This window comes from Salvelinus sp. IW2-2015, linkage group LG4p (assembly GCF_002910315.2).
Source record: "Salvelinus sp. IW2-2015 linkage group LG4p, ASM291031v2, whole genome shotgun sequence".
NCBI lineage: Eukaryota > Metazoa > Chordata > Actinopteri > Salmoniformes > Salmonidae > Salvelinus > Salvelinus sp. IW2-2015.
In genome coordinates, this window is record NC_036841.1 from 24827107 (window position 1) to 24847436 (window position 20330).

The 20330-nt window shown below is 41.6% G+C and overlaps 1 protein-coding gene across 1 annotated transcript in view; it reads left to right on the plus strand.

The window, feature by feature from the left end:
- LOC139023576 (chloride channel protein 2-like) overlaps window positions 1-19955 on the plus strand; it is a 90201-nt gene extending 70246 nt beyond the window's left edge. Inside the window, exons 5-13 of the mRNA XM_070436980.1 lie at window positions 1367-1580; window positions 2729-2862; window positions 3937-4133; window positions 6015-6132; window positions 6421-6491; window positions 8122-8160; window positions 11718-11822; window positions 12559-12645; window positions 15047-19955. Of these exons, the coding sequence (XP_070293081.1) occupies window positions 1367-1580; window positions 2729-2862; window positions 3937-4133; window positions 6015-6132; window positions 6421-6491; window positions 8122-8160; window positions 11718-11822; window positions 12559-12645; window positions 15047-15253 (1172 nt within the window). The 3' untranslated portion in view covers window positions 15254-19955. The remainder of the gene's footprint in view (window positions 1-1366; window positions 1581-2728; window positions 2863-3936; window positions 4134-6014; window positions 6133-6420; window positions 6492-8121; window positions 8161-11717; window positions 11823-12558; window positions 12646-15046) is intronic.
- Window positions 19956-20330: the final 375 nt, after the last annotated feature.

A 20330-nucleotide genomic window follows, 5' to 3' on the forward strand; every position in this document is an offset into this window, starting at 1 on the left:
AGAGAGAGATGGCATGAGGAAGAATCTCCTCCAGGAATTTATGACCTACCTAACTGCAGCCTGGGTGTAGGAGAGAGAGAGAGATGGTGCAGAGGTTAGGGGGATGGTGCTCGCTGTGTCAAAGAGGGCAACGTCATGACAGTACAGATAGACAAGATTATAAATACCTATTAAGACTAGACACAACTAGGCACCATTATTGTAACAATTAGGTAGTGCAAAGCCAGATAAAGCCAGAAAGCCCTTTATGTCACTGACAAAAACAATATGATGTCCCTTTGGTAAGATGCTCTTAAAGGAAAACTCCACCAAAAACAATCTTTTGTTATTTGTTTCATTAGTCAATTGTTGACATAGTCCACTGGTTTGCTTGCCCAGCAATCAAGTTTTTCAAGATAATGTTAACTTTCAAAGTACAGAAATCAAATTGTCATACGTGGATGATTTCTGTATTTTGAAAGTTTCAAATTTGAAAACTTGATTGCTGACAAGCAAAACATTTTGGGACTATATCAACAATTGACTAATGCAACAAATACCAAAAGATCGTTTTTGGGTTGAATTTTTCCTTTAACGTTGTTGCTATGAGTGATTCTTTGTTAGCATTGTTGTTGACTGTTGTGCTGTTATGCTTGTTTGTTCAGTGCTGGGGTTGATGTCATCTGTGTTTGTGTCTAATGGGTGCCGATGTTCACTCACCTCAGCTTTCTGTCTCTCTCTGTGAGCCCTCTTTCATCTCAGCATGGCTAGATTTGCTCTCTCTCTCTCCTCTCTCTCTCTCTCTCTCTCTCTTCTCTCTCTCTCTCTCTTCTCTCGCTTTCTCTTCTCTGTCTCTCCTCTTTGCTCTAGTACTCTCACTCCCTTTTTCTCACTCTCTCGCTCTCTTGCTCTCTCTCACGCCCTCTCTCCTCCCTCCTAATAAAGTTAGGAATAATCAACCTTCCCTCCCTCCCTTCTATCTCTGCACCCTCCCACCCACTCTCTCAACTCCTTATTTTTTCTCATTTTATCCACTCATCTCTTTTTCACTTCAATAACGGTTCTTAAATTTAAAAAAATGTGTGAGGTACAATGTAATCTCAATCCAACACCTGTCTCTACCTACCGTCTCCTTCCCTCCCCTCTCAACCCTCCCTCCTCACTTTGTTGCRCCAGTATTATTGATGAAGGTTCAGTATAGAGTTGAGGTGATGAGAAGTATGATTACACTGATATTGCTTTTACTACTTTAGTCATGTCAATGGACAGTAACCTCAAKCTTCATCTGTACCCATTCCCTGCTCTCCTTTCCTCTCCCCTTCTCTCCCGCCTCTCCTCTGTTCTTCCCTTCTCTCCTCTTCCTCRTCCTCTCCCCTGCTCCTCTTAGGTGCGGCGGCCCTGTCTGGAGCAGTCACTCACACAGTGTCGACGGCAGTTGTTGTGTTTGAGCTGACAGGTCAGATCAGCCACATCCTGCCGGTGATGATAGCGGTGATACTGGCCAACGCCGTGGCCCAGTCCCTCCAGCCCTCGCTATATGACTCCCTCATCATGATCAAGAAACTACCTTACCTCCCTGAGCTGGGATGGGGACACCACGAGTATGTAGGACTACACCTATCTGTCTATCTATCTATCAACAGCACCCCTGGAGCAAATTAGGGTTTAAGTGCCTTGCTCAAGGATAAATCAACCGATTTTTCACATTGTCAGCTCTGGTATTTGAAACAGCAAGCTTTCAGTTACTGGCCCATCACTCTAACCACTACGCTACCTGAGGGTTAACCTTTTGTGCCCATTTTCTAACAGTCATCACTCACAAGCTATGTTTCCATTAATAAGCTATGTTTCCATTAACAAGCTATGTTTCCATTAACTTGTCCAATTACTTTTGGTCGACATTTAGAAAGTTTGTATAGAAAATCGTTGTGACAATTGCCTGCTACTGTGCATTTCCATTGAACTATCTTTTGTCCAAAAAACAGCTGGACGTGATGACYTCACACGTACAATTWAAAAAAAGTTTTTCACAAAAACCTAGTGTTGAATAATGAAGTGGTTGAAGTGTTTCCATTACCCATTTAGACAAATTGCGCATGAATAAATTGGTGAACTGCCTGTATGCCCTCCCACCTATCTGTTTCACGTCTCAGGTAGTCCGCGAACACCAGCATGGATAGAATGCATTCATTTACTAATATTTGCCATATTCTAATAATTCTCATGTCCCAACATATTGCCACGGTGAAACTTGCACTCCTGTAGGCCTAGATCTGAAATAATTGGATGGTGAAACTTGCCAGCCAACCAGAAAAGCAAGGTGAAGCAATTCAGTCATTCTTGAGTCAGGACAATCCATGTCCTGCAAAGAAACATTATTTTTATAGTTGAACAATAGATTTTGCTAGCAGTATGCCTTTAGAATGAAATGTGGAGTGGAGTTTTATAGTTACGTGATGGCAAAACATGGCCCGCGTACCTTCAAAATGATTTGGAAATGTTAATTTATTAGAAAAACACAGATTCCATCATTTCTCGCAATAAAGAAAGTTTGGCAAAATAAAAATCCCCCCCTGTTGAACAGTTACAAATGTTGTCGATCTTTAGAACATTTCTTCTTTTGTGACATTGTTTTTATCTAATAAACCTGAGTCAATGGAAACCTGTACTGACTGTATGGGTGGTGCTAATACCCCCTCCCTCTCTTCCACTCCTCCTCTCGTCATCCCTCTCTCCTATCGTCCTTCAGGAAGTATAATATTTGTGTGGAGGACATCATGATCAGTGATGTGATGTACATCACCCTCAACTGCTGCTACAGAGACCTGCATGATGTACTGCTGGCCGGACACCTCAAGACCCTAGCCCTGCTCGAGTCCAGTGGTGAGACACACGCACACKCACACAAACACACACAAATACACACTCATCATTTACAGATGCAGACATGCATACACACACATTATAGACACTACAGAACATTTTCAGTCAAATAAATGCTCCCCCACACACACATTCAAGTTATGTATTCTTATGCCAAGTCTGTTGTAATTGTGAAGCGATGCCAAAGCAATTAGCTAGGGCATTTAACCAAGATATAATAAACAAATTCCACACAAAAAGGCAATTATTTAAAACAAACAAACATACCCCCTCATACACACTGTACTGTATGCCTGTTGTACACACACACACACACACACACACACACACACACACACACACACACACACACACAACACACACATCAACACACACAACCCCACACACACACACACACACACACACACACACACACACAGTTCGTAGCTGGATTCTTCACCGATCTTTTATACATTCTCCAGAACAAAATATTTTTCGGACCTCCAGTTCTGGTGAGGTAGAAGGAAATCCTTTTGTTCTCTCTATGAAAACTCACTCTCTCTCTATACTGTGGCCATGAGGAAGAATCTCCTCCAGGAATTTATGACCTACCTAACTGCAGCCTGGGTGTAGGAGAGAGAGAGAGATGGTGCAGAGGTAGGGGGATGGTGCTCGCTGTGTCCAAAGAGGGCAACGTCATGACAGTACASATAGACAAGATTATAAAWACCTATTCAAGACTAGACACAACTAGGCACCATTATTGTAACAATTAGGTAGTGCAATTAGGTAGTCAGACTTCTCAGTTACATCACTCACCATGTTGTTGTGATTCGTTAGGAGTCCCCTGCAGTCTGCACATTAACTACTGTTCTAAAATACATATTCTCCTCTCCTCCATCCCATCTTCCCACTCTGTCCTCCCCCTCCTCTCTCACTCTAACTCTCACTCTAATCTCCTGGCCCCTCTCTCCATTTCTCCTCTCTTCCATCATTGTTCTTCTCCTCTGCCCATCATCTATGTCCTCTCTTCACCCCTCACTCCCTACTTACTTTTTCTCCCTCTCCACCTCTACCCCCTCGTCCCCCCCTCAGAGTCGATGATCCTGCTGGGTTCTATTGAGCGTGCCCAGCTCCAGGCCCTCCTGTCCCTACAGCTGGGCCGGCCACGGAGGCTGAAGTACCTGAGAGACCGGGCCACAGCTGATAAGCGCCTGTCGGTGGCCTCCCATCCAAGCAGCGAGGACGGCTCCACCATGGTCAACCAGGAGGTCCACTTCCAGGTCAATAAGGTAAAAGTACAAATACATCTGTATAAGATGTGGTGCATACGCTCACAGTCTTGAAGACTGGATCAGTGAAGGAGGGTAAGAGAACCTAGGCACTTTTCATAGTGAAAGGGGAAATAAAACTATATGAAATTCTTCTAGTCTCATGGTTGATATTGGCTGTATCTGTGAGAGAAAGAGTTTTAACAAGCCTTTACTGTCCCATCAGTAAGAGGCCAGGAGAGAGAGACAGACAGAGGGAGAGATAGAGTCCTGGGGCTCTGTTCACAAACACAAAAAGATCCCACAGAGCCCCAGGAGAGCAACACAATTAGACCCAWCCAAATCATGAGAAAACAAAAAGAGAATTACTTGACACATTGGAAAGAATTAACAAAAAACAGAGCAAACTAGAATGCTATTTGGCCCTACACAGAGAGTACACAGTAGCAGAATACCTGACCACTGTGACTGACCCAAATTTAAGGAAAGCTTTGACTATGTACAGACTCAGTGAGCATAGCCTTGCAATTGAGAAAGCCGCCGTAGGCAGACCTGGTTCTCAAGAGAAAACAGGCTATGTGCACACTGCCCACAAAATGAGGTGGAAACTGTTTATTTATTTTCCCCTTTGTACTTTAACCATTTGCACATCGTTACAACACTGTATATATACATAATATCACATTTGTAATGTCTTTATTCTTTTGGAACTTCTATGAGTGTAAAGTTTACTATCTACTTCACTTCCTTTGGCAGTGTTAACATATGTTTCCCATGCCAATAAAGCCCCTTGAATTGAATTGAGACAGAGAGAGGGAGAGATAGCCTGAGACAGAGAGAAACAAACAAACAGACAGAGAGAGAGACAGAGAACGAGAAACAGACAGATCGCCGCTCCAGAATCTCACATAAGTGTTCAATTGTGTTGAGATCTGGTGACTGAGACACGCGCACACACACACGCACGCACGCACGCACGCACGCACACACACACACACACACACACACACACACACACACACACACACACACACACACACACACACACCCTTTAAACCCCCTATGCTACTTTGAGACCTCTCTATCAAAGTCACTGAGATCTCTTCTAGTCATTGTAGCCAAAATAATGGGCAATTGGGAATTTTTATATACGTATGACCATAAGCATGATGGGATGTTAACTGCTTAATTAACTCAGGAACCACACCTGTGTGGAAGCACCTGCTTTCAATATACTTTGCATCCCTTATTTACTCAAGTGTTTCCTTTATTTAGGCAACAGGTACAGCATGAACTGTACTATTGATTATATGTATTCAGAGTGTATTCATAGGTTGCACCATTGTGAATTGGTCGCGTCACGCGTCATTGTTATGAACGTTCTTCAGCCGTCCTCTGCCGCCCAGTCATTCTGGACAGAGGCTAACTATTATTTAGTCAAAATTATACTATAGTGCCTAAAAATATGATGACATTGCTAAAGTAGTAAAATATTTTGTAGGAAACAACTTTATCAGCATTATCATGCCGTCAAATTTACTTTAGACAGATGCCAATGTTGTCATTAGCTTGCTAAGTTAATCAAAAATAGCTAGCAATGCTAACGCTGGCTAGCTACAATCCGGTGGCCTCTCAGTTAATCTGGCTACATCAAAATTATGACAAAATGTTTTCCTACTAATTATGTTCCTCCTTTTGAATGTCATAGTATTTCCAAGCCATTGGAATGCACTTTTGAGGAAATCTTCATTAGCGCTCATTGACAATGCATTGAGTAGAATGCTCAGTCGGGCATCAGACCCAAACAAACGTTCAAAACAATATTGTGACGAAACATGCAACCCATTAATAGTAACGTGTGTGTGTGTGTGTGTGTGTGTGTGTGTGTGTGTGTGTGTATAGATCTCCACAGAGGAGTCTTCCCTCAGTTCCACTCCTACCCCCTCCATGAAGCCACTGAAGCCGGCCCTGAAGAGACCCTCTGTGGTGGACCGCCCTACTGAGATACCCATGCCCACAAGTAAGAGGAAACACACACAGAGGAACTTGTATTACCAACATCAATGGTCTCTATCTCTCCTTCCATGTCTCTCAAATAATTGTATTTAATTTATTTTTTATTCTGAAAGGGTCCTAAAATTCTAAATCAAATAGCTAAATGATCAATAGTATGACCTTCTTAAAACAATTCCATAAGTCAGTTTAGAACCCCCCTCAACTGCTTAGACTTTTGCAAATTATTAAACAACTAAGTACTTTTTGAATTACTTAGAGCTTCTTCAATAGTCTCTCTCTCTCCCTTTCTCAGGTCCACAGGACCACTCTGGCAGCACCTTGAAGAACCTCTTCCGTGTCAGACCTGATATAGAAGACCTGGAGGTGAGACACCTGTCAGAAAACACACACACTCCTACCTCCTTTACAAACTCTCCCTCTTCTAGAAGTTCACCATCAATCACTCTCCGATACATAATCACTTCCTGTTCAATCTCTTTGAGTGACACCTCCAACTTAAGCCTCCACACCTCTACTTAGGTTAGGCATGACTCTATTTTTTGAGAGTTGGGGGAGCTTCAGAGTTGGGGGTGCATTTGCCCAGCGTGGCAGAGATGTTGTGTTAACGTTGTTCTTGTCTTTGGCCACTGGAAGAACAACAATGTCAACATCAACATAAAGGGCACTGCATCGAGCTCTGCGTCTCCTGAGTTTAGGAGGCCACCCAAGCGCATCAGGATATTCGTTGTGGTAAGAATGCTGGGAATGCCCKAGGAAACTGCCCAGCAACTGGTCAGCCATCCAATCAACCATTCGCCATCCACTGCAGGGCTAATCCATGCCTGTGGACTTTGATCTGTGCCGAGCTGAGCCATGCCGATCTGTGCCATCGAGACAAATGTGTTGAATGCCCTCCTCCCTGTCTGTGAACTCTTACTGACCTCTGACACATAGTCCTACTCTTCTGATTGGCTGTTAGGTAGTTTTAACTCTGACCTCATCGTCAGAATGCAAACTGATTGGTCAAGAAGTCAGTAGTGGTCGTGGAGAACTCGACCGCCTCTCTAGCTATGACACCCTAAACCCCAAAAGACTACAAACCGTGTCTATGTGGTCCAAACGTGGTCTTTCCATGGTCAGGGTGGTGGGGTTAAGCTGCGGGCAACTTAAGGGAAGTCGCAGTTCAAGCWAAGCATGCTGCTACGCTGTCTATCATCAGCCATGTCATTAGAGGCGTCCAATCAGTGACCTTCTCCTGGTTTGTGGGTGGGGCCCGGGTGGGGGCCGCCCCTCCACAGAACCAAACTCCTCCCCTTTTCATCTTCTATAGTTGTTCATACCACTTGCCATGAAACCATATGCCATACTGAAGATGGAAGGAAGGGTGGGGGTTGTGATGGGAGCGGGGGGGGGGGGGTTGTGATGGGAGCGGGGGGTTACCATGCATGTCTATCTATGGAGGACAACAGAAATCAGAAGAACATCCTGTTGGTAAGACGGGCAGTTCTTATCCTCCTGTTCAATGACAAAGCAATTACACTTACAACCACCAAGGAACCCATAATGCATGAGAGGAGGAATTATTTGAAGTATCTGGAAAATGACACCATAAACCATGATACACTGTCTAGTTACCAACGCTGCTACGCTCAAACAGCCATTCATGTCTATCAATGAAACAACTGACCAATTCTGAATTAAGAATGATGATTACAACATATACAACATGATAACATTTTGTATTTACCCCACTGACAAAATATAAAATGGTAATTGTGTTATTCATAAATAGTCAAGAGAACAGCAATCTGGAAATGAAATAGTTCAAGGTTTTATGTCATTAAACATTGATTTTATTTCATATCCATAGACTATATGTATGACACATCCATATCATAAAAGCATCCATTCATCATATAGCTAGATTATAGAAATAAAACCTTCAACCATTTATCGCTTGGTGTGTGTTTGCAGTGTAAGTGTGTTGATCTGTTTCCTGTCCCTCTCCTCTCAGGATGACTTCGATGTGGATGATGACATGACCATCAGAGAGGTGAGACCCTACAACACTTTCTCTCCCTCTTTCACCCTTTTCTCTCAGGATGTTTCAGTGCTGTCTGTCTATGCTACAGTGTATTTACTGGTTATCAGGGGAATAATTAGTCACTGTATGAATAGCCTCATCAAAGCTGGAATCTCTATGGGCATCTATTATCTCTGCACCAGGGACCACAGCCAGACACTGTGTAGCCACATAAAACAGGAAACCACCTAGGCTTAAAGGAAGTTGAGTTTGGATAGGGCTGGAAATTAGGGTTGATGTTTGGGTAGGGATTTAAATTAGCGTTGGGGTTTGCAAAGTGATTTGGTTGGTATTAGGAATGATTGGATTTTAGATTAATGCAGGAATTATTGGTGGTACCTCAATTGAAATATTCAGAGATTTTTTCACTGCATTCCATAATCTATAATTCCTTTAATCTCACATTTCCGTTTCAACTGCTACCATGCTTATTATGCATATCACTCTCATATTTGCTCAACTATTAGCATTTAGATTTGCAGAAGCCTATATAGGTAACAATCACTGGAGTTTAATGTCTATTCCAAAAGGAATGATTTTGTCTTCTGTAATATTAATGGGTGACCCACAGAAAAACATTTTTCAACTGAAATACGATGTTTACCCATGATGTTGCACAACGATTGTGTCACGATCTATCACAAGGATGACGCTGGAGAGACGAAGCAGGTACGGGGAGTAACATTTAATAAATAACGGACATGGAACGAGACATAAACAGCTTAGCAAACAGAAAAACAATCAATCCAGAAGCAGGGAACAGAGCTGGGGAACTGACACATATAGGGGAGGAAATGAACAGGTGATAAGAGAGTCCAGGTGAGTCCAATAACGCTGATGCGCGTGACAAGGAAAGGCAGGTGTACGTGATGGATGGCAGGAGTGAGTGATGCAAGGCATTCTGGCGCCCTCAAGCGCCAGGGGGAGGGYAAGAGCGGGAGCAGACGTGACAGATTGAAGCCAATAAATCATGGTTTTGGTCAAAGTATGATATATTTGGGCTTGAATAGACAAATCCGGAGAGCCCATTTCGTGCAAATCCTTGTGAATGCAGTATCTTTTCCTAAAATATGATAAAGAAATTATTTTCAGCCTACGTTTAATTTCAGCACTGGGTTTCATTTGAATGTTGCCAGCCACCAACATGACATTGTTTATTAATCAGAAACAGCTGCAAAGTTATTCCTCTTTGTGACTGAGATGAGCGAAACAGCCTTGTGTCCACTTGGCCGCCTGAGCCATGGACGGTGCAAATGTATGTTTTTTTCCCCCCAGAAAAAATGTACATAATCCATTGGATAATTTGTCAATTTTCACTTATTTTTGAGCTAGTCTGTATTAAAAATATACTGCATATATCTGACCGTTTTATTACGGGTATAATTGCGTGATATGATAGCATTTTGCAAACCCGCTCCCCCCGTCGCCCCAAGATGTATGGTTTTGACCACTAAAGTTTTGCTTCACTAGACGCTCCACTGCTTTGATTGGTGTAAAGTTAGCTAGAAACCACAAGTGTCTATCCAGGTAATGAAAAGGCACCCGAAAAATAAAATGTATAGTTACACGTCATCTGCGGAGTACATGATCATGAGCAAAGTCATTGTAGCCTATCATTTCACTTCCCCTGTGAGCACGGGTTGATTTGGCTTTGCTGTACCGCAGCCTGCCAGCAGTCTACCTATCAAGGGTTGCACCGTGTCCATTACAATGTAGAAAACGCATATCAACTATCTTTCAATGGTTATCCACATTACTGGAGCTTCATCTTATTCTTTCTAACTATCTTTATGGCGGATTCGTGGCCGCAATTTATGGACAATGCCAAAGGTTTGGCGATAACAATAGATGACGAAGTCAAAGATGACAGGGGTTTCCATCTGTGGCGAAGTTTTTCCTAAATCAATGCTTATGACAAATCCAGTTCCAGAACTAGCTATAGAGCCAGCTGGCTGATCTTTTGAATATTGTGTAGTTAAAAAAACAGCAACATATAACATTCGCTAGCTAAATATGGTTAGTTAGCATGTTAGCCAGCTACACAGACAGGTGTCAATGCCCTATTTGTTGATGTTAATCAACTCCATGTGGAAATTCCCACATCCAATTTGTGAATATGTACAAGTAGGCTTCGTCATTCTTTGGAGGTGGAACCTAAACATTGATTTCCTCTCTAGGACAGGAAATTAAGTTTAAATAGTGGTGGCAACTTCCTCGGGGGGGTCCTTTTAAGGAATTGAAAATAAAAGCCATAGCCGTTCTTTCTCACCATGTGTAGTAGGGCTGTGACGATCATGGGATTTTGGATGATGATAACTGGCCAGCCAAATGACCGCTGTCACCGTAATAACCGTTCGAATAGCATTTAAAAAAAAAWYWMTATTCTTTAAAAAAAAAWWWCACACATTTTCTCCTCCGCTCTTGACTGCATGTGCTGCCATAGAAATAGAATGAAGAGAACAGGTGTCCCACCCATTCAAGTCAATGACAGCATAATGGGTGGACTGGCAGTCATAGCTAGCGTACCCATAGGAGCTGTTAGGGTCTTATTTTTCAGAGTAAATAACTCACGGACACTAGAGAAGCTTTAACCAAGTTTAATCATTCCCAAAGGTTCTGTACAGCTGAAATCAGACAGCAAAACATTTCAGACATCACAGTTTATATACATCTTACTTAAGACACTCCTCTTCCTTACAGTTTATGGCTCCACAGGAAAGAAGGTAACCAGATAGCAACCCTGATTACTCCCTTAAGGGGAACTGACCTTACCCCTCACCTTCTGACCCACAGATATCCATCTGTCTTCCCTATATCAACACATCGCTCTCCTCTCCTCCATCGAATACATTCCAAAGCCTTCTGTCTTTCTTCAGAGAACCATTAACTTCTAACATCGTCTCTTTCATTTCCTATCATTCATTTACTACCTCAATGATCAAAGTTTAGCCGATTCCAACAGAGCAAAGCAGAAAYGAAAATATTTGCTCAAATATGTCCTGTGCTTTGTTGGTTCAGTATGAAAAAAGTATGAAAATGTATGCGCTCACTATCATAAGTCGCTAAATGACTAAAATGTAAATGTAATTCAACTCCACTAACGTTACAAAAAAATACTTTCCAGTGCATGAGCCACATCAGTTAACATCATTTGAATTAACATTCTGCATATATTACAAAGCAAATTATGGCATCACAATACCAGGTAGCCATTGTGAGTGCACCCATGACTTTACCTGTCAACTTGCCAGGGTTACAYGTTCCAKGCCTGTTCTATTCACCTATTTCTATATGTGCTGCCGCTGAATTGAAGTCATTCAGTCAGCTGTTTGTTAGGATTTGTATTTTTATTTTATCAATTTATTTATTACAGTTATGACAACTTTCTGTCCATGACGGTCTTCATCCATAACCGTCGGTTACATGGTTATACGGTAATTGTGCCAGCCCAATGTCTGAGTGGTTGAGTACTTCCATAATGTTTCTCTCCACTCTCCTCTTCATCCTCCTCTTCCTCTGGGTTGCAGATTGCAGAGTGGGAGGAGAACCAGCTTGACGAGCAGGTGAACTTCGACAACTGCATGATCGACCCCGCCCCCATCCAACTGGTGGAGAGCACCTCACTACATAAGGTCTGTGTCTGTCTGTCTGTCTGTCTGTCTGTTTATCTCCGTTATACTGCTCAGTACCCCCTTTTCACTAAATAAATCCAGGATTATTTTGTAAAATGCGCTTTGTAGATGGATAGTCCAGTGTTATTGCTATTATAGCCACTGCAGTGCAAGCACACACACTCGCATTTGTGTGTGTTTTATGGAGACTGGTGTTTGTTCTCTTGCGTCTATCAGTCTGGGTTATGTGTATTCCATGCTGTTTTATGTGTTTGTTTCCTGGTACATTGTAATGGTTAACTCCCATTGCATTAAATATTTAAATAACAATAATGTTTTTCTATTTCCTGTGAATTGGGTTTAGGCTCAAGCTGCTGTCTGTGTGGTTCACTTGAGGTTCTAGTAGCTTACAGTATCAGTAGGGATGTTGTACCTTTCACAACAATCTAGCTCTGTGGTGCTCAAACACCCGATTAGGCTAATCAAGGTGATTACTTTTGATGACTTGCTGATTTACTTCATTAGTTGAATGAGGAAGGAGCTTGCACACCATTCAGCTCTCCAGTGACCACTGAGCTGACTGTTCTAATGCACTAACTGCTGTAGTTTAATAGCTGCTTTCAGATGTTTACTGTTTTGTGATTCAGAGGGGCCTCCATATGAATGTCAAAAAGGAATCTATGGTTCTAAGTGTTCTAGATGTTGGTTCTAAGTGTTCTAAATGTGGGTTCTAAGTGTATTGTTCTCTTGTCCCCAGACCCACACCATCTTCTCTCTGRTGGGGTTGGACCATGCCTACGTCACCAGCATTGGACGACTCATCGGAGTGGTGTCCCTCAAAGAGGTGAGTGAAGCAGATCACCTGGGGTTGAGAACATCAACATGGCACTGTACCATCATCATCATCATCGATTACAACATAACAACAGCCACCATTGTCATAGACCTCTCCATCATCATCATCTTTCTCACTGTCACAATCATCAGCATAATTGTCACCACCATCACACACATACCGTCAGTATCAATGACCTTCGCTCCTTCCGTGCCTTGTTATGTGACAGACAGCGAGACAAATGACTAGTTAATGTTCCTTGCAGTCTCTCCTCTCTGTCTCTTGTTCTCTCTCTCTCTCTCTCTCTCTCTCTCTCTCTCTCTCTCTCTCACTCTCTCGCTCTCTTCACAAACAAAGCAGGCGGCGGCACTCTGTCTTTGTCAGTTGGCTGGAAAACAGGAGATTGTTGCTAAGCACAGTGRTGTTCCARTGGCTGACATTTAGGCCTTTTGTTTGGTGTTAAACAGCAGCGAGATGAGCCTCACCTCTCCTTGCCTCTCCTCTTCTCGCCCTCTCGTCTCCTCTCCTCTCTTTGCTTCTCCTCGCCTCACCTCCTCTCCTCGTCTCTGTCACACAGCACTGCTGCATTCAGCTCTCCTTATGCTTTCTAATAACTGGGGAGTGTGTGTATGTGTGTGTGTAAGTGAGAAACATGTCTGCCTAGAAACTGTTGTTTCCCAGACGTCTGTCATGGTTGGGGGAGGAGAGGGGTGGAGTATATGACGACGTCTGATTAGAGCTGTTGTTGGGGCCAATATATGTTGAGTTCAAAACAACATTGTTCATCATCTTTAATTTATTACCATGGTAGCATAGCCACACTCCCTATATTATCACCTAGAATCACCATAGCAACCGCCCTGTAATATTGCCATTGTTAAACATCACCATTCCACTTTGGTCTACACTTGCCTAAGACTGTCAATGGTTTATATATGCCCTAGATGACTGACTAGGGGCGCCGTTTTGAAGCCACCGSGCCTCCATCTTGGCACTCCCCCACCGTTGTAAAYAATCTATTTTGGAAGCTATAGAAATGCCTTTATTAATTTAATTTTTTGTTTTGCCATGTTCATTCTATTACAGACACCTTAATGCATACTTTTAAAATATATTATGTAAGCTAAACATACAAATTAAAAAAATATATTATTTTTTTTATTTTTTTTAAGTACTGTTCCCATTAGGGTTGCAAAGGGAGGGTATATTATTGGAAACTACCAGTAAACTACCAGAATTCAGCATCTGTGAGAACTCCTTCAAGACTGTTGGAAAAGCATTCCAGGTTAAGCAGGTTGAGAGAATGCCAAGAGTGCGCAAAGCTGTCATCAAGGCAAAGGGTAGCTATTTGAAGAATCTCAAATATAAAATATTATTTGATTTGTTTAAAAAAAAATGTGGTTACTACATGATTCCATATATGTTATTTCCTAGTTTTGATATCTTCACTATTATTCTACAATGTAGAAAATAATAAAAAATAAAGAAAAACCCTTGAATGAGTAGGTGTTCTAAAACTTTTGACCGGTAGTGTACATCATGGATGGACGCTTCTCCCTGTTATGGATGCCATGGTTTCCCTTGGTTTGAAGATGTAATCCGGAGACAGGTGTTTTCTCCATCTCCTTAGCTATCATACTCTAATTCCACTGATTTCAAAACTTGGTCCTCCAGAAAGTGGAGAGCAACACTTATGCAGTTCTACTAAGCAATYCATATTTTTTTTAAACAGCGTTAGACAGGATTACCTACACATACTGACCAGCTCAAAWAGACAGAAGTGTGCTATATGGCAGACCAATCCAAACTCATCTCTCGGGCATGTCCAGCCATCTCATTATCTCAGCCAATCATGGCTAGCGGGAAGGTTGCTTGCTTTTTCTGTGGCTTAACCAACTAGGCTCGTAATTTAACAATTTTATTCATGTTTTTCAAGTATAAATTACCAAAGTTACGATAGATTTTCTGTTAATTACAAGATTCCAGTAACTTTGGTAAATGACCGGTAGTTTTGCAACCCTGGTCCCCACTGCAACAAAGAATACTTAAATAGATGTAATTTTGTCCTTGAATCATTTCATTGAAATACTATAAAATTKCATTAATTCCTATGGAGGATTGCTCCTTCTGGGGAGTGCCAATATGGCTGGCCGGTGGCTTCAAAGTCTTTCATTGGCAAATACATAGCATCAGCAATCCAGGGTTTACACACATTATTGGTCACTGTACAGATTGAGCTGTCCTCTCTGATACTGAGCCTAATTTATACTCAATCCCAAATTGACTGGTACTCAATAACTGTGACCTGTAGTCCCTAAGTGTCAAAGTGTCCAGGCTAGGGGTTGGGTTTGGATTGGGCAAGTCGCTTCACCTTTGTTGACCCACTATTTCTTTGTCATTATCTCTATAGCTGCAGAAGGCCATCGAGGGCTCTGTGGCAGTGAAGGGGGTGAATGTGCGCCCCCCTCTGGCCAGTTTCCGGGACAGCGGCACCAGTGGCACCATTATGAACAACGAGAACAAAGCCAGAGATCTCCACAAGCTGTGGAACCGCCGAAAGTTGATGTCCCTCCCCCAGGAGCACCGAGCCTCCGACTCTGACGAGAAGTCCAAGTGAGGTGGACGGGGATAGGTTGACGGGGATGTGGACGGGGACGAGGATGAGGACAGGTGGACGGGGATGGGGACAGGTGACACAGGGATGGGGACAGGTGTGTTGGCGAGGAGTAGGAGGAGCGTTGACCCCCTCTAACTCAAAACCACAACCGATGCTGCAAACTCATGGCTTGGATCAATATTTAATTCTGGACTAGAGTTCTCTCCTCTTACTCCTCTCCTAACCTTCCTCTCCATCCCTCTCTCCTTTACCCCTCCTCCCGGTTGGCCTTTGGGCCCTACAGTTACTCAGCTCTTATAGAGGAGGGATGGATTCACCCTGCGCTTGGCCCAACCAGAACAGAAGAGATCTGGGTGTTAGGGAGGGGAGAGGAGAGGAGAGGAGGGATGGGTTAAGGTGTCACTGCTTAACAAAGGTGGTCAGAGCAAAATGTATAGAATATGCGTGGTTTGACTATAAAAGGAATTGCATTTTTATACACATTTTGCAGACTTGGCTATTGGTCTGACTTTGAGAGGAAATTTAAAAAAGAAAATCCTATGTGTAATACCCTCTCAGAAAATACAGTCTCAAACACACACGCACAAGTTTTAATAAGAGCCAGTCTGCACACAAGACAATGGAGTTTTCTCTAAAAATAGCTCTTTATAACCTTGAAGAGAAGAAGAAGGAGAGGGGGAAGAGGGAGAGTGAAAAAGGCTAAAATATGACAATATGAAAGCGTTTTCTGTTATCTAATCTGCTGCTTTAGGGTGTTTCTTCCCCCCCCCCCCCCAATAGAACCCAGGGTAGCTTTCTGGTTGGCCAACTTCACATCCCCACTCTATATGTTCACTATCCAGTAACACTACGGTGATCAGAGTAAGGTCAGACCCAGACCACATAGAACCAGTTTAAATAATGCTGACCAGTAGCCAACTGACTGAAACTAGATATCTGAACTAACTGACCAATGATCAAACACTACAGCCCATCCATACTGACCAATTAGAAGCCGTCAGCATTACCGATCGYTGATCTATACATGACCAATGATAAAGCACTCCATTCCTACTACAGTATGAGTTATCAATAGTCCTACTGATATATAGAGCTGRCTAGAGGAGGTCTGGTTAGATGATTAAGAGTCTGACCTCTGTGATTTTGACTTATTCATGTATTTTCCTCATGACAGTCGCTGGCTTAATGTGCTGCATAGTTTCCTTAGTTATTTGAATGACTAAGGAAACCACTGCTTGGTGTTGATTTCTGCCAGCAATGTAAAGATGTCTGCTCACATATGCAAGCTCAGATGGTTGTGGTTTTACACATTCATATGCCTTATTCAGTGACACATTGAATAAAGTACACACACACACACAAGCACACACACACAGTATTGTACAACCTTGTTGAGATACACAATTCAGTCCCATTCAAAATCCTATTTTCCCTAACCTTAACCCTAACCCTAGCTCCAAACCCTAACCTTAACCCAAAAACCTAACCTTAAACCTAACCCTAGCCCAAATTCTAACCCTAACACTAATTCTGACCTTAACCCTAAACCCCCTAGAAATGGCATTTGACCTTGTGGGGACCAACATAATGTCCCCAGTTGGTCAAAAAATGTTTTGGACAATTCTTGTGAYGACTTCTTGTCCCCACAAGTATAGTTAGACACGTCCACACACACACATACACACACACTGACTGACATTTCTGCAACCTGGATGTGTTATTGCATAAATACGTTTTAATTTCAGTGGTGAGTTCTTGCCTTGTTCACCGCCACTGAAAAGAAAACACACACACACATTAACATCTTCACAGACTGACATGCCCATCCTGACATGCAGAGAGATGCACACATATGAGAAGTATGCTGTTGTGTATATCATTTTAATGGACAATATCATTATGATAATGGCTATTTTTTTTTTATATGTTTTTATTCTTGTTTATTTTGTATCTTTTCTCATTGAATTAATTTTGATCTAGGTTTGATTGGCATCATTCATTCATTCAATGAGCTTTAATCATGGCTTATTTTGGGAAAGGGGCAGTGGTGTAAAGTACTTAAGTAAAAATACTTTAAAGTACTACTTAAGTAGTTGTTTTGGGTATCTGTACTTTACTATTTATATTTTACTTTTACTTCACTACATTCTTAAAGAAAATTATATACTTTTTACTCCATACATTTTCCCTGACACCCAAAAGTGCTCATTACATTTTGAATGGACYCGAAAATTGTCTAATTCACACACTTATCAAGAGAACATTTCTGGTCATCCCTACTGACTCTGATCTGGACTCACTAAACACAAATGCTTCGTTTGTAAATTAGGCCTGAGTGTTGAACTGTGCCCCTGGCTCCTTAAATTAAAAAAAAACAAGAAAATGGTGCCGTCTGGTTTGGTTAATATAAGGAATTTGAAATGATTTATACTTTTGATACTTAAGTATATTTTAGCAATTACATTTACTTTTGATACTTAAGTATATTTAAAACCAAATATTTTTTTACTTTTACTCAGGTAGGACTTTACTGCGTGACTTTCACTTTTACTTGAGTCATTTTCTATTAAGGTATCTTTACTTTTACTCAAGTATGACAACTGGGTACTTTTTCCACCACTGGAATGGGGATGGGGKTTTTTGGGGAATGTGTGGATTTAAAACTTTGCTATAGGTTTACAGATTTAACATATTTAACATCATTGCTGTAATACATGATTGTTAATTTAAAATCTAACTGATCTACATTGCTATCTATCGAGTTGCTCTTCCTGAAWCTCCTTTTTAGTTTTTGTTGCGTATTMCTCTTCCCTGTCTGATTGTTATAAAAAGGTCCAATGTTCAATGTTTTTCCAGCCTTGCAGCATGTACCCAACATTTCTACAATGTTTATATATGTAATTTGAATAATGCAAGTAACACTATAAAGTAAGCAGAATGAGACCCACTACCTGAAGTAACAGGAACATTTAACCAACGTTTATAGAATGTTTAAAGGACCCACGGGTGTTCTCGGTGGTCTGTATGACATCGTCATTTCACAAGTGCCTACATCATCCTGGCCCCTGCATGGTAACAGGGGTAGGATAGGTTTTCTCTGTAAATGAATGTGATAATTTTAAGGGATAGAAARGACTACCCATGTCTCTGCATTTGGTCACACACACACATACTCTGCACCACCTCAACATCAGCATTATGTGAAAATGGCGCATTTGTTATGTTTTGTAGTAAAAAAATAGAGGAAGATAAGTGTTTCCAATGACATCATGGGTGTGTGCCGTGTGATTTTAGCAATTATGAGTAGACATTGCCTACTGTGGTGGAAAAAKCAGTCATAAGGCAGTCCAATCTCAATATTCAAAAGCTTTATTTGAACATGCATGGGAAAACAATTCAACTCGCTCTTTGTTCTCACAGACTGAGGATGGGTGGGGTGTTACACATGCACTACGAATGAGTCTGGTCCTTCTGCTCATCACCACAGATAGTAAAGGAAAAAGAACGACTAATCATACCAAGGACATGACCACTCCCCCACACATCCTGGGATAGCAGGAGCTATGAAAGATCGTTTCACAGAAAGTTAGAAACAGTTATAAAACAGACTACAAAAAGGTAAATGGACAACTTTCTGTAAGAATTAGCAATCTAAGAGAAACAGGATGACCTGTCTCTTCTTCAGGCCAAATAAGATAACAAATTACATTTTCTTCCACACTACTAATTGTCTACTAATTGGTTGATGATGTKATTGGAAACACTTATCTTCCTCTCCTCTGGAGATGATGAGTATGAAGTTGAAATGTCCRTTGAATACACAATTGGAGCAATGAATGTGTAATTACACATCCTCTTGCTGAAAGTTATTCCACATGGTGTAACTACTGATGTTATTACACATTTTCTTGTTTAACTATGTAAGTAATGTTTTGTAGTTACACATTTGAAAATCACCTGTGAATTACRATGTTAATAACTCTAACCAACATCTGACCTTGTTACATGTAACTACAAGGTGCCACTACCATCGAATCCACATGTAATACCAAGGTTGATAAATAGGCTAGGACCTGGTAACAACAATTGTAACAAGGCACCCCCTGTCATTAACTACTGGTCATTTTCAATTAGTTTATTTCTATGTTATGAGCTGGCTCAAAGGCTATACCAAATCAAGTGTAATGTAAGAACAATGTAGTTACATAGGTTACCAGGATATTGCTGGCTCTATGGCTCTGGACAAGTATTTGTTGTTGTTCATGAAAGTAACCCGTTTTCTCTCTCTCAGGTCTACCCAGTGTGTTCAGTTTGGAGTTTTTTGGGGGGGGGGGTCTATCTGTATCCTGGTCTGAACTTTTCTTTGACCAGGATGTACTGTGTATGTAATAAACCAAACCCCATGTTACTTACTTTAATATGGTGCAATGTTAAAGATACATTTTGTATTTTATTATGCATTTTCTTTATAAAGGTCATCCATTTATATATTATTAGGCGGCAGGTAGCCTTGCGGTTAAGAGTGCCCTGACAGTAGCCCACATCGCTGACATCTATAAATGTGCCCTTCACCAAGGCACTTATCCATAGTTGCTCTGGATAAGAGCYTCTGCTAAAMGACAGAAAATGTATGTAWCAAAATGTATTAATTCATCAACACCTAAACAAACCAATAAAAAATCTACTGAAATCGAATCATAAATGTTTTATCTATCGCATTTCAGGACATCTCTTCTACAGTATGTGTAAAACAGGTCAGAGGCCTGCCTCGGAGCAGTATGTGGGGGGTGAGGGGGGCTCTACAGATGTTGGATCTTAATTTGAACCATTTCGTCGCAGGAAGAAAATAATCCTGCAGCAGGAGGATTTGAATGAATATTGAATATTTAGTATTTGCCGCCAGGGGGCAGCTGGAAGTGGTGTTTGTAGGCTATACAATGCCGTACCTACATTGTACCTTAGACTGAAAGTCCACTGGGCGTCAGTTCAAGTAGCATATGCAGGCTACAGCCCGTCTCGTGTGAATTCGTATGTGGTTTATAATAAATTGACATTCGTAGGGGGTAGATGTATTTTT